Source organism: Phyllobates terribilis, unplaced genomic scaffold (assembly GCF_046119375.1).
Source record: "Phyllobates terribilis strain yellow unplaced genomic scaffold, ASM4611937v1 Scaffold_11__3_contigs__length_659146591, whole genome shotgun sequence".
Taxonomy (NCBI): domain Eukaryota; kingdom Metazoa; phylum Chordata; class Amphibia; order Anura; family Dendrobatidae; genus Phyllobates; species Phyllobates terribilis.
The window spans coordinates 162,327,356-162,351,056 of record NW_027362771.1 but is presented as its reverse complement, the minus strand read 5'-3'; the positions used below and the strand labels follow the sequence as shown (position 1 = coordinate 162,351,056).

General features: G+C 46.0%; 1 protein-coding gene across 1 annotated transcript in view; it reads left to right on the top strand.

Annotated features, from left to right (window-relative positions):
• Positions 1–23,701, top strand: part of RAP1B (RAP1B, member of RAS oncogene family) — a 70,868-nt gene that overhangs the window by 26,689 nt on the left and 20,478 nt on the right. Inside the window, exon 2 of the mRNA XM_073651751.1 lies at positions 10,588–10,672. Within this exon, the coding sequence (XP_073507852.1) occupies positions 10,616–10,672 (57 nt within the window). The 5' untranslated portion in view covers positions 10,588–10,615. The remainder of the gene's footprint in view (positions 1–10,587; positions 10,673–23,701) is intronic.

The window sequence follows — 23,701 nt, the reverse complement described above, 5'->3', positions numbered from 1 at the left end:
GATCACAGATTATACGGACTGAGATTTCCGGACTTGTTGCAGGCCTCCTGACCCGAACACAACAGCCTCGTTGTAGCACAATTACCCAGTGATCTCTATCTTCTCCAGCCTTTCTGCCATGCTTAATGTTAATAGATGAAAATAATGATACACAGGACATGCATTGTCTGCGTGCCACTCTTGGTACAGAACTAGTGCTTGCATTTTTGACCATGCTTCCATTAGGCCTGATATTATAGTCTGTTCTCCAATGATATCACACAGGGAGTAATATGTCCTTAGGAAATTAATTGTACAGGATGAAGGTCACATGAGGGTTTTACTCCCTGGAGCAACTCCCAGGGTTGTCATGAGTTGTACACATCTGCTGGCTTGATAATGGATGGTTCCATAGCATATCATGGTTGTGCCTGTGATTCTGGATGGAGTACATGGCACTTTCCAGAAAATCGGAGGGATTGATTTGCCATGTTCTGATTAGGGAAGATCTACAGAACTGTAAATCCTGGGACACCTCTGTATCCAAAGGTATTGTTAGCATGCCTTCTGCGCAGTCTGGGGGTGGGGGGGGTTCATTTATTCCCAGTCCCTGAGTCAGTGCTTCTATATATAGAAGGTTAATGAGGTGATACGCTTTAGGCTGGAGGGTCTGGGAAGTGGAATAGAAGCAAACTAACGCTGAGCTTTGACTGTCATTATTGCAGAGTCTACCTGGCTGGAAAGCCACGAGATATGTGCAGTGGGGCTTAGCATTTCTCTTGTCAGCTTCTTTTTGGCTGTCAATGCAGTTTTATACAGTGACTGAATCCTCTCTTTAAAGGAAATGTGTCATGTATTTAATTTTCGTTTCGTTAATTAGGTTTATGTCTGTAGAAGGGAAATAATGGCCACGATTCATTAAGACTGGCATTTTGTTTGCCAATCTTAATGAAAGGTACACTAGAATAAAATGCGCCAAATTCATTGAGAGGCGCAGGCGTCTTACAACTGGCGTGCGCCTCCGCCAGAAATATTACTGCAGCTAGCTGCTCGCATACACTTATGTAATAATTTACTCCACCTTGGCCACACAGGTTAGGACGGACAAGCTTTACCAACCCCCTTATTACGTGCAAATTGTGCAAAATGTTTGCAATGTTTGAAGGAGTTTTACACCAGAAAAGTGGCAAAAACTCCTGATGAATTGGGACCAATGTGTTTTTTTTTTTTTTTTTCATTTTTAAAACCTGCAGCGATTTTTATTTTTTTAATATCTTTCCAGAGGATAACAAGGAACAAGGTTCCATTATGTATTGTCAGTATCAACAATAGAGCAGGGTGTGTGTTCTTTATGGCAGCTTATAGAATTGGTGTCAGTTGACAGAGAAATATGATTGATAGATTATTAGCTTGTAGAAAGTAGTAGGAGAGCTGCATGCAGAGTATATAGAGATCAGATCCTCCGTATTTCAAAGTCCAATTATAAAGCTGTCAGTAAAAATCTCATCCTTTAAGGACTAACTAAACTTTGGACAAATTCACCTGCTGTTTTGAACTGTAAGGCTGTGTGCCCACGATGCGTTTTTAATGCGTTTCCGCAGCGTTTTTGCAGCTGCGGAAACGCATTAAAAACGCGTGGTAGAAGGCCTGCCATGTTCCCCAATGATAATCCGCATGTGCTGTGCACATGCTGCGGAAATTTCCGCTGCGGATTATCATTGCGGAAAAATCCGCAGCACTACCAATTATTTTGCGGAAGCGCTGCGTCTTCGCCGCCATTGACTTGCATTAGATCGCATGGATTACGCATCACTGTATATGTAGATGCGTAATCCAAGCGTTCTAATGTGCGGATGGTACCCGGGTGGAGAGGAGAGGAGAGTCTCATCCACACCCAGGTACCATTAAAAAATCTGTAAAAAAATAATAAAATAAAAAATAAATGTATATTTACCTTCCGGCGGCCCGCGCTGCGCTCCTCCTTGCTTCCCGGCACTTTGCAGTGAATTGAAGGACCTGCGCTGACGTCAGAGTCATGTGGCGGGTCTCGCGACGCTGACGTCGGCAGGTCTTTCAATTCACTGCTGCCGGCAGCCGGGACCGAGTGAAACAAGCCAGCGCGGGCCATCGGAGGGTAAGTATATATTTATTTTTTTATTTTTACCATTCTCTCGGGTCACACTATATAAATTCATGCCGTTTGCATGGATATATATAGGTGTGACCTAGCTGTCACAAGCCCCTTCCAAGTGATGCTAAAATCGCTTGGAAAGCGCTTGTCAATCCACATGCGGAAATGTCAGTGAATAACGCTCCATTTCCGCATGTCCCTGGCAGGAAAACGCATGTACAATCCGCATGTACAATCCGCATGCGTTTTTTTCTGCCAGGTAGATGCAGAAACGCTCAGGAAAAATCCTGAGCATTTCTGCATCGTGGGCACATAGCCTCAGTCTAATAAATACTTACTCCTGTGTAATTTTATTTTCTTCGCATGTATAGCACTTTAAATTTCACTGCACTTCAAAGACCTCATCATCGCTGTCCCCATTGGGGCTCACAATCTAGATTCCCTATCAGTATGTCTTTGGATTGTAGGAGGAAATCTGAGAACCCGGAGGAAACCCACGCAAACACAGGCGTACATTCGCCTTCAAAACAGCTACTCCAAGTAAATGAACTAGGCAGTTGAAACCGCCCTTTCAGTATGGAGAGAAAAGGAAGCAATATAAGGTAATTGAGTACATTAAAAAGATTCATAACTTTACATCAAGAATAAAAAAAGTTTAGTTACTCTGTAATGACTCTGTTTATTCTAACCCAATCTATACAGCAAAGCTAACAAATGAAGTGGAGAAAAAAAAGTTTGTGGACATATTTTGTCTGCTCTTGTAGCCTGTGTGAAAACTAAAGTTTTGATTACATTTTTTTGCTTGTGGGTATAGTCACATAAAGTAAAACACAGAAAATATGAATGTTTTTCAAAACGTAATGTCGGTAGTTTCTAACTTTCCTTTATGAATATCGCAAAAAAACAAAACAAAGTGCTTTTGCCGTGATTTTTGAGAAAAAAAAATCACCTCGCGATATGACTGAAGCATGATACCAGAGCGCAGACGCTCACTAAGCAGAGCAGTGCAAGCTTTCTTCCTCCTGGTCCGCGTCCCCTCGTAAACCTGTCAGACTGAGTTAGCGGATAAGTTCTGCTCGTTCATGGCTTTTTAGTTAGCTTTTCCGTTTACATTATGATCTGGCACCAGTTACTGCTGGGTTAAAGAGATTTTCTTGTACATATACTGGTCAGATCTAATGAGCGTTTATAATTTTTAGAGATAAAGCTGAACGCCTAGTATGTAAAGGTCAAAATTACAGTGGTGGATTTTTCAACCCTGATGTTAAAAAGTAGTCAGTATGTTTACCTGCTTTTAGGATTAGTATTCTGTTGTCAGATGTCAGCGGTCTCGTGACCCGTCACATGACTAAATGACGTCATGGCAGGTCCTTTGTAGAGCATCGCGAGCTGCCGGCAAGCCAGGACGCATCGCTAAGGACAAAGGGGACCATCAGAAGGTAAGTATAATGTATATTATTTATTTTATTTCTTTTTTTTTTTACAGGTACTATGGTACCCGGGTCCGGAGGAGAGTCTGCTCTTCTCCAACCCCGGGTACCAACCGCACATTGAAACACATGGAATCTGCATGTACAGATTCAGTGATGCGGATGTCATGCGGTCCAATGCAAGTCAATGGCAGCAAAAACGCAGCGATTCCGCAAAATAATTGGTAGTGCTGCGGATTTTTCCGCAATGATAATCCGCAGCGGAAATTTCCGCAGCAATTGCACAGTACATGCGGATTATCATTGGGGAGCATGGCAGGCCTTCTACCATGCGTTTTTAAGCTTTTCTGCAGTGGAATTGCTGCTGCAGAAACGCTTAAAAAATGCATATAGTGGGCACACAGCCTAATGAAACATTTCAGTGTGGTGCATTTTGCACAGCGTTTTTGTAGAATTTTTCACTACTTTTTTTTTTTTTTTTAAATGCAGTTTGTAGTGGTTATGGCATTTTGCCTTAAAATTCTCTGAGCCTTGGAAAACACTAGGAAAAAACTTATATTGCAAATTTAACAGTGCCAGTGTTTATTGAAATGCCATTTTTGTATGTATTCCTGCAGTTTGGTTCTGTTTGTTTTGTGGCACAGTCGCAACGTGTGAATGCACTTTTTACATGTTGCTGTAATGGAGGTGTCACATCAGTAACTTGCCATCTCCGCGTATTTGCTGCATAGCTAGATTAGTCATTTTGGAGTATTGAATATTGGTCGACAACTAGAGCAGTACTGGCAACCTCTTCCTGTTGTCACATTTTGAAAACTGAAACAGATCTAAGTGTGGCTAGATACACTCTGGGTTGAATAGTGCCTTGATAGCTTTCATCTATCACACCATCTGAAGCCCTAAAAACCAGCATTCCGACTTGAACCTGTCGGAGCCATTAACTACAATGAAATAAATGCCACTCTCACTGCTTTTTAGTGGATTACGTTCTTTAGACTAGCTGAAAAGGCTGACTCTGCCGCAAACAGAGTTCATTTCAAGTTAGTCTCCTAGCAATGAAAGACTCCGTCAGGGCCACATCTGAATCTTGCTTTTCAGGAATTCACTACTGTACACAGTGTGTACCAAGCCTAAAGACCCTCATATAAACTAATAACTGTTGGCTGGACAATCATTTGGCTGGCCGCTGTCTCTTCTAAGTGCTCCTGTGTTCTCAATGAGACAGCCACTACCAGATTCCTCTTGTAGGAACTTATTTCCCAAAAGCCAATAAGATTGGCTGCTGAAATTCAGCTAGCCGGATCCTTCTCTGTCCCCAACATCATCTTGTCGGAGGAGGGTTGGAAGATCTCCATACACATTAGACTGCCGGCCGATCATGCCGGAACATATAAGAGGACCTTAATGGGGTTGTCTGGTATTAAGCTACAGCTCTACACTCTGTGACTTCAGACTTGTGATTCCTCAAATCTCGCGAACTGCGTGCTGTGAAGATTCTTCGGTACCGGTCCTTTGGATACATGAGCTCACATGCCAATGCAGCTTTGTTCAATGCAAGTGTATTGAGCAAGGCCAGATACAGTGTAGTTGGAATGTGGCTGGAAGTATGCAAATTCCATACTTGCGGTCACATGACCGCCAGCATCGGAGAATCTTCACTTCGCGCACAGAAGAATCTCAAGTCTGCAGTCACATAGTGCAGACTTGTAGTTTAAAGCTGGACAATCCCCTTTAAGAAATATCTGACTAGGAGTTTTAATAGCTTGACCAGTATCCAAGGGGTAACATTGCTCCTTGCAGAGAGTAACATGTTTAGGCATGTCAAGATGAGGAGACTTTTAAAGGCGCAATGTTCCTCTGGGAAATATGCAAATTGTCTCTTCAGAGAGGAAAAAGAGTAACTTGACCAAAGAGGATGGCACATTGACCCCTTTTTTTTACTGGGATTTTCTAATTCTAGGTGGATATGCTCTTTTAGCAGACCACATTGCAGCCTAGATATTGTTTTCAAGCGATCATTTTAAAGGTCTGAAAGTGGAAAACTGAACACATGTTTAAATTTAGCAATGTATTTTTTTAATCTGCAAGCATACTTCCTGAAACATTGGGTGTTGGCTGCTTCTTGAAGTTCGTTGTAACTCCAGTTATCAGATTCTAAAGATATACAGTAATGTATAATACTTGGGGTGAATCTGTCAAAATGCATATAAGATTAGATCAAAATAAACTACTGCTCTGTATAGGAGACAGGTTATCTGCTCACTTTGGAACGTGCCTACAAAATGTTACCAGGGTTCTCTGCAGGGAAAACCTTGGGGGGGTGGGGGGGATACGTGTTTTCTTTTAACCACGTCCGGGGGACGCTAAGCAATCCCCGCCTATGTGCTTATTATTCCCCCAAATGCCCGCCTACATGCTTAATTATCATATTCCCCACCCCCCGGACGTCACAGGGCCTGGTGACGTGCACTGTGCTCCCAGACTTCCTGGGCATGCGCAAAGCACCGCTCACATAGAGCGCGCTTTGCTTCATCCCGGCCTGTCTCTCTGTGCACTGCGCCGCAGGTTTCTACTGCGCAGGCGGCGGGAAGTTGCGGTCACTTCCCGCCGCCTGCGCAATAGAACCCTGCAGCGCAGAGCACAGGCAGACGGGGCCGGGATGTAAGCGGCGCTTTGTGCATGCCCAGCACATAAGGGAGCACAGTGCACATCACAGGGCCCACTGTGACATGCAGGGGAAGGGCAAATATGATAATTAATCATATAGGCTGGGGATTTCTTGGCTTCCAAGCCTCTGATTAACAGAGTTTATAAAAACAGATTTCTCTGCACTCAAACCTCTACTATGGGCCATACTGGTATGTATAGATTCACTTTTCTATACCCTGTATGGCCCATAGTAGAAGTCTGATAACTCCAAAGTGATGACAGATTCCCTTTAAACCCCCCCCCCACCCCCTCCCCCCCCCCCCCCCCCCCCCCCCCCGCAGCTTCTCCTCTATCCCTGCACATGGCAATCACATGATTGCTGGGTCTGGAAGAGGAAGCGTTGTTAGCACTTCCTATACTGTATACACAGTGCTTATTCAGCTCTGTATATACACCGATCAGGAAGGTAAAGATGATAAACCATCTCTGCATTCTCTCTGGGAGTTCAGCTGTGTCTGACAGCCAACTCCTTACTCCTACAACTGCACGATCTTTGACTGTACAAAGGTTTCCCATAAAATATTCTGAACTAAGCAAAAAGATAACTGAGCTGTATACATCTGTAGCGACCTGGGGGTTCTGTATGCCACCATAGAAATTCTTTAAAAACTGCTTTACAGTGTGCACGAGGCCTAAAATTTGGTAATCAACATGGTGTCTAAGGTAGCTGGGATGAAAATATAATTGCACGTCTAGAATACTACTTATTGAGTTACCATTATAGGCACAAAATAGATTGCGGAAAAGCCATTTTAGTTATGAACTAAATTTATTACTAGTAACAGATTATTAATAGAGAAACCAACTCATAGGAGTAAATGTATTTTTTTTGGAACTCCGACTCCCCTCCCCCATTCCTATTTCATAATAAAGGAGGCGCATTGAGTGCATTTTGGCTGGTGTAGTGTTTCCACTTTTCCACATAGCCAGCCACTTATTATAAAAATAATTTTAAAGGGTTGCTTCTCTACTCAAGACAACCCCTTCTCAATCACTGTGTTTCCTCCATTTAAAATAACAGCTATACTCTCCTCCAGTGCAAGCGCTGTTCTAGCACCTGCTCTCCAATACCTCCAGTTAGAAATGGAGAATCAGAAGAACTATACTACATATCGCTTACCCCATATGCAGGGCATTGCAGTAGCTTAGATATCCATGGTTACTACCAGGGCTGTGGAGTGGGTAAGCCAAACCTCCCGCTCTTCAATTTCCATGACACTGACTCTACGACTCCCTCATACATGGCTCATGTTTAAGTGATGAATTTACTGTAGCACAGATTAGTCTCGGCTAAAAGTCTAGACCCTTAGATCAGGAATAGGACAGACCTTTATAGGACATTTCGTAACTTTCCCAAATTCTTATGAATCCAATTTATTATATATTTTCTGAGTCGGTCCATTTTACACTGAGTACGACTCCACCAAAATGGGCTCCGACTCCACAGGCCCTGGTTACTACCACTCACATAGCAACAGTTGGTTGTTAGTTGTCGTAACCATGGATACCTAAGCTACTACAATGCCTGCACATGGGGTAAGCGACATGGCGAATCAGAAAAACTATACTACTTTTCTAATTGGAGGTATCTGCTAATATTATTATTACTACACCTACTACATAATTGGGATAGGATACTGGAGATTGGAATAACCCTTTTAAAATTGATCTTTTATTCATCAGTGTGATGGATTCGGTTTTCATTCATTTGTGGTCTGTGTCCCTGTTTTTTGCTTTTGCCTTAAATATGGTGTCTGTTTTTTTTAATATGCAGAAAAAATAAATGAATTTTTCCAAACTTCTCCTATCGGAGAATAAGAAACAGACAGTACTTGGATGACATATGAATGTAATTTGGGTGCTATTTTTTTTAAATTTATTTATTTTTAGGCTCCTTCACATAAATGAGCAAGCGTAATCCGCATATCAAAAAAAAAAAAAATCCTGTTAATGACCACCGTAAAGTATCAGTGGGCATAAAGGGTTAAACAAAAACAAAAGTTTTCTAAACAATAGTGCTCATACACACACAAGCTTTTCTGTGTCATTCTGTTTAGCTTGGAAGCATTTCATAAATGTCATTGACATACAGGGTGGATCTAAGAAAGGGTAATGTTGGATCTTTCATGTAATGAATAATACTTCAAAGAATGTAAGACTGATTCCACTGTTTTTTTGTTTTTTTTACAACTCGTTTATTAAAGGGAAGCCATCATTAAATAATGACCTTTTTAAATCTGTTTTTTGTGTTATATTTTTAAAAAAGCCTTTTTTTTTGTGGGGATGCAGGGGGTGTGTTTACTGCGATCTTTATTTAAAAAAAACCTAAATTAGTAATCTTCCAATTTTCACACTGGTCACTGGGCTTTTTTAGACTCAAAGTTTCTGTCTTTTCGGGAAGAGGCTCCTTCTAATCGGAGGCAGGATTACAATGTCTGGTAACGCCGCTATACACAGCTGATCACACAGGTGGCTGTGCCTAGCATGTAACCACTGCAGCCAGCCTGTGGCCTCAGCGCTAACATAATACCACTCAGATCATGGCATTCATCACTCAGCAGTGATGCCAGTAATTTGGCTCACTACCGCTAAGGGCACTCTTAAGCCCCCGTCTCACATAGCGAGATCGCTGCTGTGTCACTATTTTGGTGACGCAACAGCGACCTCACCAGCGATGTCGCTATGTGTGACACTTTGCAGCGATCAGGCACCTGCTGTGAGGTCGCTGATCGCTGCAAAGTGTCCTGGACCATTTTTTGGTCGTTGCCCTCCCGCTGGTCAGCACACATTGCTGTGTGTGACCAGCGGGAGCAGCGATCAGGCTGATAACCATGATAAACATCGGGTTACTAGGGGCACGCGCGCACTTAGTAACCCGCTGTTTATCATGGTTACGAGCCTGCTAAAGTGAGCGGTAACCTCCCGCTCACCGTAGCAGAGTGGTAACCATGATAAACAACGGGTTACTAGGTGCGCGTGTGCCCCTAGTAACCCGATGATTATCATGGTTACCAGCCTGCTCCTGCTTCAGCAGGCTGGTAACCAGGAGCAGGACATCGTGGAAAGATTCTTTCCACGATGTCGCTGCTCCCCTGATCGTTGGTGAGCCTGCCTGTTTGACAGCTCACCAGCGACCACATAGCGACGCAGCAACGATCCCTGACAGGTCGTATCGTTGTCGGGATCGTTGTAGCGTCGCTAAGTGTGATGGGGCCTTTAGGCTTTAGTGGTTCCTTTCTGGCAACTTTAAAAGAGACTTTGGAGACTGCAATATAATCTCTTGGACAGCAAATTGTGTATTGAGGTGTTTTTTTTTTAAGGTTGTCTTACTCGTTTTAGAATAACTGGGAACTGGTCAGCAATATAATAACATACACTCCTCCTAACTGAAATTGCAGCACCAAGAAGGAAGAGTCGTAAAATTATGGAAATCACAGGATTGGTTGACATGTTAATGATAAATGCATATGATGAAAAAATGGAAACTAAATTTTCAAAACATCTTGAGTTATTCAGTATCAAGTATGAACAATATGCGCAGAAGTACAAGCACTTACACACCTTGGCTTCTAACAGTGGTGGTTAATGGTTATCTGAGGAATGTTCTGTCACACCGAATACACTTGGGTGTTCAAGTCCACAAGATCTGCTGCTGGCAGCGGCCTTTGCAATTGCTGACCAATGACATTCCAGACCATGGTAGCATATTTAGACCATGCAGGTTGCTCACGGTAGCACGAGCAACATGTGGCCTGGCACTGTGTTGAAAAACAGCTCCTGGGATACTTTGGAGAAATAGCTGTAGTACTAGTTCCATCATAAAATCAATGTACCTTCGAGTTGTTAATGTACCTGGAATGAAGGTGAAAGGGGCTCACTACCGTACAACTGCCAGTAGTGAAGTCAAGTGAATTACCCTTGAGTTTTCCTTGTTATAAGGCTAGATGTGTTTGGCTTCTATACATAATGCCACCCCACACAATCCCGGGAGTAGGACCAATGTGACGTTCCATCATTAAGGCCTCTTCATGGCGAAGAAGCCATGGTAGGCAATGCAGTGATGGAGCTCTTAGTCAATTCTGAATAAATGGAGGTTACTTTTTAAATGTTTTCTATTTATTTTTTATTTGCATATCAACATGTCTATAGATCCTGAGATTTCCATAACTTTTCCTCGGTGAAATTTCAGTGTTGAGGAATGTACTATCAGCAGCTATCTGCCATGAATTTCAATGTCCCAACATACTGTAAGATCTATTATTTTCCCACAAAGTGAATATTATATTTATGTATCACCTATGTAATGGAAACTTTAATACTGTATATTTTATTTTTAAGGGTGTGGAGTTAAGTCAAGGCTTGCACCATGCGTGAATATAAGCTGGTTGTCCTTGGGTCAGGTGGTGTCGGGAAGTCTGCACTGGTAAGTAGTTGTTGTTTTTTGTTTGTTTTTTTTAGGTTGACTCGGGTTGGGAGTTAAAGGGTGTTTTCAAGATCTACAACACTTATCATATATCTTTAGTATCAGCGATCATTATTGGATAGATTGGCAAGGGCTTCGGGACCCACCTATCTTATCAGAGGATTGCAGTTTTGAGGTTCCGTTGATTGTTCAACAGGTATAGTTTTCTGCTGTTGGCAGGGACTGTGTCTGATGCAGCTTTCACAGATGATTTATGTTTAAAAGATACCTGTCATGTCCCAAAATGCTGTTAATCTGCAGGTTAATAGTGTTCTAAAGCCGTGCGGCCACCGCACTGAAGGCCCAGCTGCTGGGAAGAAATTAACTTTATTCCTCTCGGCATCCTCCGGGTTTAAGTCACAGAGGCGCAGATGGCGATAGTCGGCTTAGCAGTGCAGCAATACAGAGCTGGTTGTCAGTCAGTACCAGGGAGTGGTTACAGCCACTGCTTACTATGAACTGAGCAGTTACTGAAGCCGCTTCTCTAGGACTGAAAGCCGAGGCTGCTGGGAGGAATAAAGTTAAAGGGGTTGTCCGTTCAAAAGTGATAAGTCGGTAGTTACTCTTTCTGACTGCAAACTTATGAATCTTCCCAGCACATGCATTGTGCGCAGTGGGGATTAGCCGGTTTGAGACCCGGGACCGGTGGGTATGTATAAGTTATACGTACTCCCGGCCAGTCGCCGGTACCTTGCCCCGTCTAGTGACGCAGACGGCTAGTTGGCGTGTCCAACTAGAAGGCGTGGCCTTGCTCCATACAAGTGTATGGAAAACGAGGCCACACCCACTGGCTGGGGGTGTGTATATATATATAACACACCCCCTCCGTTACTGGGTCTGTAATTGGCGAATACCTGCAGCGCACAGTGCCTGCGCTGGTGGGGATTCATAAGTCTGCAGTCACACAAAGTGATTGCAGACTTATCACTTTTGATCGGACAACCCATTTAATCTCCTACCGGTAGCCAGGCTTTTAGTTTTAGAATGCTATTGAACTGCAAATTACCCCATGTCTGCAGGTTAAGTGGTTTAGGACATGACCGGTTCCTTTTAAGTGAACAGGATAGTGTTTTACAATTACTACCTGTACAAGCTGTACCTGGTAAACAATGAAGAAGACCTCAGAACCATGTGTGTATTTGTAGAATTACCTTTATTATCTGTAGGCAGTTAATTCATACATACATATATATCGCTCATCCTGGCCCTATCCTGGTATATGACCCCCTTTCTGCCGCTGTTCTTTAATGTATAAAATAAACCATTATACTCACCAGGGGTGAACATAGAAGTCATGGGGCCCCATAGCAGAAGTATAATGCACTCCCCATAGTCCTCCATACAGTATAATGCACAGCCCATAGTCCTCCATGTAGTATAATGCACCCCCATAGTCCTCCATATAGTATAATGCAACCCCCATAGTCCTCCATGCAGTATAATGCATTACACAGCCCATAGTCATCCATGTGGTATAATGCACAGCCCATAGTCATCCATGTAGTAGTATGGCCACGGGCACCATGTACTCACAGATTTAAAAAGAAAAAAAATCCTTCCCGACGCACGGCATCCTTATTCTGAAATTGGCAGCTGATGTCCGCATGCAAGCAACAGGAGCATATGAAGTCACTGCTATGCGCCCCCAGTCATACACGCAGACGTCAGCTGCTGGCCTCTGATTGGCCGGCAGTGTGTCTTGCCATGCAGGCCTCGATGGGTCTGTATGCTGCAATACACTTCAGTTGAATGTGCGTCTGAGGTCGCACATCCATCTGAAGTATTTGCTGGCGTTGGCGGGCCCCTCACCTGTTGGGCCTGGTTGTAGCGGTCGTCTGTCCCAGTCTTCACTAGATGGAACTTAAAGCATATGTTTTAAAAATGAAACTCCATATTAAGACAGTAAAATATGTGATCAGTTTAGATCCAGGACCATGGGACAGAAAGGCTTGGACAGGTGGAAATTGAGATTGAAGTTGAAAGGGCACCTCATACTGATGAACACTTCTGTTTTGCAGCTTTAGCTAGCTGTAGAGTTCCCAACACCTAGGACCACTCTGATCAAAACTTCACACATGTTTCTGTTCAGCAGTTAGTCACTGAAACATGTTTCTAGGTAGGGTTGCCTACAGCTTGAAGTTTTTCTTACTAGATTTACAGTGGAATCTCTGTACTGATTTTGCTTTTATCCGCTTAGTGACACAACTCAAATTGAGCAGCTAAACTAGGACAGAGTTTGAAAGAATTAAAAGAAAAAAAAAACACTGAACCCTTTTGAGAACCGGAATAATTCTATAATACTGGAGAGCGGATGGTGACGTTGAGAAAGAATGGTGTCATTTGTTTGTTGTAGTCGGCTCAGTTCCCTGTTCTTTCCTGTGTCAGATGCCCTGTGTCTGTTTGTTCTGGCACTCTGATTTATTAGTTTTCAGACTTGCATAGTGAGTTGAATGCTGATGGGGGTAGGCTGTTGCTGCTTCGAGGGGATAGGAAATGTGATCTTAATGGCTGTTTTTGTTCCCTCTGTAAACCTGTGTTCCAAAATGGCATTTAATTTAATATCTTAAAGTATTGCCACCTGAACTGAAACTTCACTTTTGGCTCACATCTCAAATTCTGCTTTTTTTTGTTATTTTGACAGTGCCGTACAGCCTGCTTTGTACTATACATTGTATAATACATGCTTAGCTATTGAAATACTGCTATCCGAACCTGATATTTTAGTTTGTTGTATGACATGAAATGAATCTGACCATGAAATATGCTTCTTTCAAGAACAAACATTGGGCAAGATATGCAGAGGAGCTTTACTTTTGTCCTTTTTTTTTTAAAGGATATGAACACTCTTGCCGTGGAATATATATATACACACACACAGTATATATGTGGTTTCCTTAAGGGGAGTATGTAGGTAGAAACAACCCTCCTAAGCCGTTTATATGGACATGCAGGTCATAGGAAGCTGAATAAAATGACACCTTGATATCTGCAATCCGATGTCTTATTACAGAGAAATCTACATTGTTTTTACATATCCATGAGCTGTTCAGGGCTATGGGCCGGACACAGATCTCCTTGAGATTCTGCCTCCAGAGATTATATTCCATGTAGGAGGAGTTACCAGTGTGATGTGTGATGGCCGCTCTCTGCTCTCCTGATCTCACTGCAGAGCTGTGTGTGATTATAAGGCTGGGATCACACAAGCGAATGTTCTCTCGTGCGAGATAATCCGATTCTCGGATGCACTCGCAGCATGCTACAACTGTTTTCTCATGCCGATTCAGCATGAGAAAATAATCGCAGATCTGAGCTTCCCCATAGAATAACACTGGTCTGAGTGATATCCGATAAAATACAGCATAGCACTCGGCCATGTTATACGCTCATGTGAGAGAACCATGACTGACACAACTGCAGGCTTCTCTCAGCTTCCATCTCAGACAGACAGTGTTGTAATGTTGCCATTCTCACAGCTCTGCTGTATTGCAGCAAATGTAAGGCTGCGTGCCCACTATGCGTTTTTCAAGCGTTTTTGCCGCGGAATTTCCGCAGCGAAAGCGCTTTGTAATACGTGCCCCATGGTCCCCAATGATGATCCGCATGTGCTGTGCTGATGCTGCGGAAATTTCCGCTGCAGATATCATTGCGGAAAAATACGCAGCATGTTCATTAATAATGCGGACACGCAGCGTAATTGCCGCCATTGACTTGCATTTAATCGCTTAATATCCACATCACTACATGTGCACATGCGGATATTAAGCGATTCAATGTGCGGATGGTACCCAGGTCTGGAGAAGAGGAGACTCTCCTCCAGACCCGGGTACCATAGTACCTGTTAAAAAAAGAATTTAAAATAAAAAAATAAACATATACTTACCTTCTGATGGCCCCCGGTCTTTTCTCCGCTGCATCCGGTCTCTTGTACGGCTCGCGGTGGTGTGAAAGGACATTTCATGACTTCATTTAGTCATGTGACAGGTCACGCGACCGCCGATGCAGCGGAGAAAAGACCGGGGGCCATCAGAAGGTAAGTATAATGTTTGTTTGTTTTTTTTTACCATTTTTATTATTTTTTTCAACTATTAACTTGGTCACACTATATAAATCCATGCCGGTTGCATGGATTTATATAGTGTGACCAAGTTGTCAAGCACTTTTCCAAGTGATGCTAAAATCGCTTGGAAAAGCGCTTGATAACCCACATGCAGAAATGCATGCAAAAACGCTTGACAAATGCTTCTACCTGGCGGGAAAAACACATGTAAAATCCGCATGCGTTTTTCCTGCCAGGGAGATGCGGAAAAAATATGCAGCATTTCTGCATCGTGGGCACTTAGCCTTAGGAGACAAAGTTCAATTCCACTGTTCTGTGTTAGTTACATGTCTCACACTGGTAACTCCACCTTTCATTTAAAATAAGCCCTGTAGTCAGAGTCTCATGCAGAGCTGTGTCTGGCCCATAGATCTTAACAGCTCATTTACATATAAGAAGAACTTTGATTTCTCTGGAATAAAACATCGGATCACATATATCAAGGTATCATTTTAGTCAGCTTCTTATGATCTACATGCCCATATAGACAGGTTAGGAGGGCTGATTCCCTTTGAAGAAATTGTACTTTCAACACACTTTGCTTAAATCAGTAGCACAGACAAATAAAAGAAACATTGTAATGCAACTTATCAGAGAAATCTGCTTTCTTCTCAACTTATCAGCCTCTTTCTCCTGCCTCCTGATCTCCAGAGAAATCCACATTTTCAGCAGCAGAAGGGAAGGAAGGGAGACACAGATCCATTACTAGTGGGTAGGCAGCGCCCCTCAGGATAGTTCACCTCAGATTAGAAAAAGTGACGACCGGCCCCTCCAGCTTAGGCTCCTCCTACTCCCATGTCCTTCAGTTTAAAATTTGAGGTCGCAGAGGATTGTCGCTGCCTTTGCAGCTCCTCAGAAGAATTTTTTATTTTATATTTCCGGAGACCTGGACCCCCCGCAGTCTAGAGGTCTCAGGGGGTCTCGGCGATGCTGGGACCCCTGACCCTCCCCTGGCGGATCTGCGTACCCCCTAAGAAGGTCCCCGCAGAAGCCTGCCGGCCCGGGGGATACAGGGCGCTCCCTGGCGGAGACGCACACCGCTTCTGTGGGGTCCCTGCGCGCTCCGCCGTGGGAGGGAGCAAAGGGCCACAGCGCCACACATCCCTGGGGGTCCCTGTGGCGCTCAGCTGGGTAAGTGCTCATCAAGTTCTGAGTGCTTCAGCGGCTGCTGTGGCAGCCGCTGTTACTGTACAAGTGGTGACTGCTGTTTTGTCCGTTACACAGGGGATATCACCGCTGCATTCGGCGTATGGAGATCTCTCTGCTAGCAGGGGAGCAGGGACGGGGGAGCGCGGGCTCCGTTGGTGTGCGGCGGCGGGGGGGCGTGGCTTCGCGCTTCTCTGCTGCCTGTCATCTTATCCTCAGGCAGGAAGCGCCCGGAAAGCGCGCGCTGGAGCTTTCCGGAAAGCGCGCGCTGGAGCTTTCCAGCCCCTTCTTCTTCTTCTTCTTCTTCCGGGTCCTTCGGCCGGCGTCCATTGCCACGTGCAGCGCCTCCTGCTCCCTGCTCCCCGCTCTCTACACCTCCCCAGAGAAGAGCAGTCATCGCGGCCAGCTGGTGAGTCACTTCTGCCTGTTAAGGCAGAATGTTCAGTTTTCTCACCATTGCAGTGCAGAGCACCTTACTGCTGACCTGTTAAGGCAGACAGGGTGTGCTATATCCGGCGCTGCTATCTCCCTGCTGAGGAGGCTCTGGGACTCGCACACCTCTGTCCTTTTAAGGCAAAGGTGTATTGCGTGGTCAGCAGCATTAACCCCTTCTGAGGGGTCTGGCCTCATCAAGGCAGTTAACCTGTACTGGAGTGCATGCTTCTGGGATCAGGGGGCGCATCTCCCTAGTCTGTTAGGTTAACTTTTGCTCTGCAGGCAGCTGGGGTAGCTCTCTCCCTCTAAGGAGGAGCTTTAACCCTTTAGTGCTTGGTGATTTTTTTGTGAAGGAACAGGCTGTGGTAGCGGAATCACACATCCTCGGTTACTGTACCCATTGTAAAGGGTTATTACCGCCTTATCCGCGACGCTCGCAACTGTGTGGGGGCATGTCGGATCAGGGACCAGGGGGCGCGGACCTCTCTCCCGGTCCGCTTCAGGATCGGTCACGCGTATCTGATACGCCGGGGTCTTGGACGGCGTCAGGTTCGACACTGGTCGGGGGCCTCAGTGATGTTAAAGTGGAAGCGCTCACACGCTCCATTGACAGTCTGTCTGACCTCCTGGGTCATTGGGTATCAGCTAAGTCCCAACCGACGTCACGAGGCAAGAAGCGCCACAGGCCTGTGGTGGCGCCGTCTCCTCCGCGCAGTGCGTCGGAGGCTTTGGAATCACCGACAGACTCTGCTGGTGAGATTTCCGATTCTGATGAAGAGGATCGGCAGGGTCGCTCTGCTTCGCTTTCGGGCCGCGTGGACGCTTTTATTGGGGCTATGCGGGAAGCGTTACAGCTGTCTGAAGAGGTGACGAGGCGCCCTGGCAAGTCGGCCCGGCTGTATCAGGAGTTGCGTCGAGCTCTTTCGACGCTCCCGGTGCACGATGAACTTAACGAGGCGGTGGAGAAAAACGCCTGTGTCTGGATAAACGCTTCCAGGAGATGCGGTTTTTTGATGCCCTGTATCCCTGCTCCACGGAGACGATCGCTAATTGGGTCCCCTCGCCTGAAGTGGACGTGCCATTGTCTCAGCTGAGCAAATCCTCTTTGCTTCCTGTTAAAGGGAAGGCGAGTCTACAGGACCCGCTGGACAGAAGGACAGAGTTAGCGGCGAAGTCCATCTACGAGGCCGCGAGTCATGGATTCCGAGCGGCCTTGGGGCCCATGTGGACTGGTGAGGCTTCTCTGCGGTGGTTGGATCAGCTGCGGACGGCGTGGCAAGATGGGACTCCGCTGTCTCAGGTGGAAAGGCTTTTCCAGCTGTTGGAAGAGGCGGCCCGATATGGCAGGGACGCAGTGCTGGATACTACTTCGGTTCTGTCCAGGGCTCAATCCTCGGCCGTCACAGTCAGGAGAGCACTGTGGCTTAAACAGTGGACTGGAGACGCGGTATCCAAACAAGGTTTGCTGAGTCTGGCGTACAAGGGCGGTCAGCTTTTTGGTTCGGACCTCACGGAGCTGATTGCTAAGGCCAAGGCCAAGGATTCGGCTTTGCCGCAGCGGAAAGCAGCGGCTTCTACGTCTGGCAAGTCAAGTGCCGGTAGTGGTCGTCGGTCCTTTCGGCCCAGGGGACGGTTCGGTCAGCCCTCTTGGAGATCGGGTCGTCCCTTGTCTTCCAGAAAGAAGACCACCCAGAAATCCCGTACACCCTGGAAACAACATTTCCGTCAGGACAAACGGGAGGTTGACAAAAAGCCCGCTAAGGCGGACTGACGCCAGGAACCCTCTCGAGGGCTCTCGGGTGGGAGGTCGTCTGCTTCAATTCGGGTCGATTTGGGCGTCCAACGTATCGGACGCCTGGGTGACGCGGGTTATGTCGGCAGGCTATTTCATAGAGTTTCATTCTCGACCCCCGGACATATTTCGTCAGTCACGCATCCCGTCCGAGCCAAAGCTGGCTGCCGCACTGCTGCGGGAGGTCGACTCTCTTCTGCAGCAGGGTGTGGTGGTTCCGGTTCTGCCGGAGGACCCGGGAAGGGGGTTTTACTTCAACCTTTTTGTGGTCCCCAAAAAGGAGGACAAGTTTCGCCCCATTCTGGACCTCAAAGATTTGAATGTTCATGTCCGGACCCGGAAATTCCGTATGGAGTCTCTTCGCTCTGTTGTGGCGGCCCTGTCACAGTACGATTTCTTGGTGTCGATCGACATCCGCGATGCCTATTTGCATGTCCCTATCGGCATGGCTCACCAGCGCTTCCTGCTTTTCGCCATAGGTCAGGCCCATTACCAGTTTGTGGCCCTACCATTCGGGTTGGCCTCGGCGCCCAGGGTTTTTACAAAAATTCTGGCGCCGCTCATGGCGCTCCTTCGAAGGCAAGGAGTTACGATTCTCCTCTACCTGGACGTCCTGTTAATTGTGTCGCCCACAGCGGAGGAGGCGGTGACAGCTCGCGATCTCTCCCTTCAGCACCTGGAGGACTTCGGGTGGCTGGTCAATTGGAAGAAGTCGTCATTGGAGCCGTCGCAGTCAATCCTGTTCTTGGGGATGCATTTAGACACGGTACGAGCAGTGGTGTCCCTGCCTCCGGACAAACAAGCGAACCTTCGTCACCATGTCCAGGATATGAGGTCGACGATGGCGATGTCCCTTCGGAAGTGTATGCGCCTTCTGGGTCTGATGGTGGCAGCAATGGAAGCGGTACCGTTTGCACAATTTTATTCCCGGGGTCTCCAAAATCTTATTCTGACCCGTTGGGACCGATCGCCGGCTTCGCTAGATCGCTGTGTCGGTATCTCCCGCAGGGTGCGAGAGTCTCTTGGATGGTGGTTACGTCCGGAGGCTTTATCCCTGGGGAAATCCTTCCTCCTCCCACGGTGGTCGGTCATTACCACCGATGCCAGCCTGACTGGCTGGGGGGGGGTTTGGAACGATCTCTGGGTTCAGGGGGTCTGGTCGTCAGAGGAGTCGTCTCTGCCGATCAACATCCTGGAGTTGAGAGCGATATTTCTCTGCCTCCGACATTGGACGGTCCCCTTGAGCGGTCTGCCGGTCCGGATTCAGACGGACAATGCGACAGCGGTCACGTATATCAACCATCAGGGCGGGACGAGGCGTTCCAGACTCATGATGGAGGTCTCTCGGATCCTGGTATGGGCCGAGTCCAGGGTTCCAGCCATCTCCGCGATTCACATCCCAGGAGTGCTGAATATCACGGCGGACTTCCTCAGTCGCGAGCAGGTGGATCCCGGAGCATGGAGTCTTCATCCGGAAGTTTTTACACTGCTGTGCTCCCGTTGGGGGACTCCCCAGGCGGACTTGATGGCATCCAGGCTGAACGCCAGGATTCTGACGTTCATGTCCAGGTACAGGGACCCGGAGGCTGTGGCGGTAGATGCTCTAGTGGCCCCGTGGGACCAGTTCGAGCTGATCTTCGTGTTTCCGCCGGTATCCTTACTTCCTCTGGTGATTCGGCGGATCAAACTTGAACGAATTCCGGCGATTTTGGTGGCGCCGGATTGGCCGTGGAGGGCGTGGTATTCAACGCTGGTATCTCTTCTGGCGGCGCCTCCGTTTCCACTGCTTCTTCGCCCGGACCTGTTAACCCAAGGGCCCATTCACCATCCGGACCTGAAGTCGCTTCGTTTGACGGCGTGGCACTTGAGACCGAGATCTTGACCCGTCGTGGGTTTTCGGCCGAGGTCATTGCCACCTTGCGGGCGGCCAGAGGTCCAGCTACGACTAGGATTTATCACAGAACTTGGGAGGCCTTCTATTCATGGTGTTCTGGATCGTCAAGGAACCCGAGGGTTTTTTCCATTCCCAACTTCTTGGCTTTTCTGCAATGTGGTTTGGCTAAGGGTCTGGCGGTTGGTACCTTGCGGGGTCAAGTATCTGCACTATCCGTGCTTTTTCGGAAGGCTATTGCCTCGTGCAGGGATGTGCGTTTGTTTTTTCGCGGGGTTGCACATCAGTTTCCACCTCGGAAGGCGTTTGTGGCTCCTTGGCGGCTCTTCAGCATGGGCCGTTTGAGCCTATGGATTCAGCTACGCTCTACTTGCTTTCTTGGAAGGTGGCGGTCACCTCTTTGAGAAGGGTTTGAGTTGGCGGCACTGTCTTGCTCGCCCCCTTTTCTGGAGTTCCTCTCGGATCGCGTGGTGCTTCGTACCCGTGGCGATTTTCTGCCTAAAGTGGTGTCGCGTTTCCACGTCAATCAGGACATCGTGTTGCCCTCTCTCTGTCCGAATCCGAAGAATCCAAAGGAGCGGGCCTTGCACTTGTTGGATTTGGTGCGGGCATTGAAGTTCTATCTTGCTATCACGCAAGGGTTTCGGAAGTCGGACTCTCTTTTTGTGATTCCTGCTGGTCGTCGGCGTGGTCAGCGGGCTTCCAAGGATACTATAGCTCGGTGGATACGTTCGGCTATCCTGTAGGCGTACCGGCTCAAGGGCGAGCCTTGTCCGGTTAAGGTTCGAGCTCATTCCACGAGAGCTGTTGGTTCGTTGTGGGCTCTTCGTCAGGGGGCCTCGGCAGCGCAGCGCAGCTCTGCCGGGCGGCTACCTGGCGCTCCGTTCACACTTTTACTAAATTTTATAAAGTGGGCGTGAGTGCTTCCGCCGATGCGGCCTTGGGATGCAGGGTCCTGCAGGCAGCGGTGGTTTAGGTTATCTCTTTATCTAGTTTTGGCGCTTGTTGCGCACTTGCCTAAGTTGTTGGGGTGTTGGCGATTCTGCCACTGTTTCCCACCCTTGAGTTCTGGACTGCTTTGGGACGTCCCACTAGTAATGGATCTGTGTCTCCCTTCCTTCCCTTCTGCTGCTGAAAGACGGATTTTGGTAAGACCTTACCTGTAAAATCCTTTTCAGCGAAGGAAGGGAGACACTGCACCCTCCCATGGCAGAAGTGTATTATTGTTTTCCAGATGTGGCGCGACTCCTCTCTGATGGCGGTCATCTGGGCGGGGGTTGGCGCGCTAGGGCTCTGTTCCAGCATTGCCAGCTCATCGCAGTTGTCAGGTCCAGTGAGTAGTGCCAGGGACTGTGTGTTTTTTCTGTTATATGCATAACCTGTTCTTTCGCATTTCTGAATTTTCGGAAGGGGTTGTGTTGTTCCGCTGGTGTTGTCTGCTCTTCCTTAGCTTGTGTATGGACTGAAGGACATGGGAGTAGGAGGAGCCTAAGCTGGAGGGGCCGGTCGTCACTTTTTCTAATCTGAGGTGAACTATCCTGAGGGGCTCCACCTACCCACTAGTAATGGATCTGTGTCTCCCTTCCTTCCTTCGCTGAAAAGGATTTTACAGGTAAGGTCTTACCAAAATCCGTCTTTTCTTAATATGTAAGTGAGCTGTTAAGATCTATGGGCAGGACACTGATCTCCCTGAGAATCTGTTTCTAGAGCTCCTTTTTAGTGCTCTCCAAGTATTTTGGCATGCTCGGCGTTTCATTCATTGTCACGGATGTTAGACAGCCGTGACACATGCAGAGATATCCTGGCAAACAGGCTATCTCTGCATGTGTCACAGCTGTCTAACAGTCGTGACACTTGCAGGCGCGGCGACAATGAATGAAACGCCGAGCACGCCAAAATACTTGGCCAGCACCCGATTGTGTTCGCGGAAAAGTTTAATGAGGAATACTTGATCATCACTACTTTAAATTAAAGGGGGTGTTACCAGTGTGAGACATGTAGCTCAGGAGAGCAGACTGTCAGTCATTACATGTCTCACATTGGTAATGCCCTTTTTCATTTAAAATAAGCTCTGGAGGCTCTCTCAAGGAGATTTATGTCAGGCCCATAGATTTTAACAGCAAATTTACATATTAAAACGCGGATTACTCTTTAATAAGATATTGGATTTCAGACATTAAGGTGTCATTTTATTCAGCTTTCTATGACCTTCATTCTCATAAAGACAGACTGCTTAGGTGGGTTGATTCTAGTGAAAGATTCCCTGTAAGAGATGGGGAAATTAATGAAATAATGCAGGATACAAGTAATATAGTGGTGAAAAAGTGTAATTCTTCATGTACACACAGCCAGAAGCAACAGCAGCCAGCTATGTAGAGGAGTTACAGACGCACAACAAAATGGTAGAACATTTTAATAGGGAATATGTAGAAATGTGCTTAATTTTTTGGAAGCAAGGCTATAATTAAAAATGAGTGCACTGGGGCCTTACAAAATGGCAGGGTCAGCAAATTAAAATGGATTGTTGAACCCTGTAGCTTTACTGATTTGTTGTTCCCCAGGGACCACCATGTCTCCTCCGCATCAAAGCAAGCACAGAAAGTATTAAAGCCTTGGTGACATCTGCCATACATTTATGGTGCTGGAGCTGAACATGTGCCAGGCACAGCACTGTAAATCTAAGCCACAAGGATGGTGATGCTTCTGTGCACTCATTATTTCCAGGGGTTGTCACTTACATATTACTACCCCACAGTTACAGCAATCAATAGTGACGTGGCATCTAAGCAGTTAGACAGGAAGCAGAGCTATAAAGAAATGTTTTAGGGTAACTTAAAGAGTGTGCAAAGCAGTCATCAAAGCAAAAGGTGGCAACTTTGAAGAACCTAGAATATAAGACATATTTTCAGTTGTTTCACACTTTTTTGTTAAGTATATAATTCCACATGTGTTAATTCATAGTTTTGATGCCTTCAGTGTGAATGTACAACTTTCATAGTCATGAAAATACAGAAAAATCTTTAAATGAGGTGTGTCCAAACTTTTGGTCTGTACTATATATATATATATATATATATATATATATATATATATATATATATATATATATATATATATATATATGTATATGTATGTGTGTGTGTATATATAAAAAAATTTTGTGTTTTAGTAGGTATACTATAATGTACATTGTATTATTCTTGTTAAGCACTTCTCAGATAATTAATTTGTTCTCCCTTCCCAGTTTTTTCTTTCCTCATTTAACCTCTCCCCCTATTATTTCTCCTCTTTTCCGTCTCCCTTTCCTTTTTCTATTTTCTTTCCCTTCCCTGCTACTTTTCCTCTCCCCTCCCTTCCTCTTTTTTGTCCTTCCTCTTTCCCTCTTCCTTTAGTTTAGATAGGTTAAGATATAGCTTGTTTTTCTCATTTCCTAGCTAATATTCTTCCATTGTTTGGTTTTCTTCATTATTCTTATGTATTGTATCCCCTTTTTGTTTTTATTCCCCATTATGTAAAATTTCCCTTAATAAAAACCATTTAAACAAAAAACGGAAAAGTGGTGATCTTGTCAAAAAACAGAAACGTAGACCAGATCGCCACTTTAATTTTTTTAACTGTACCTGGAGAAAG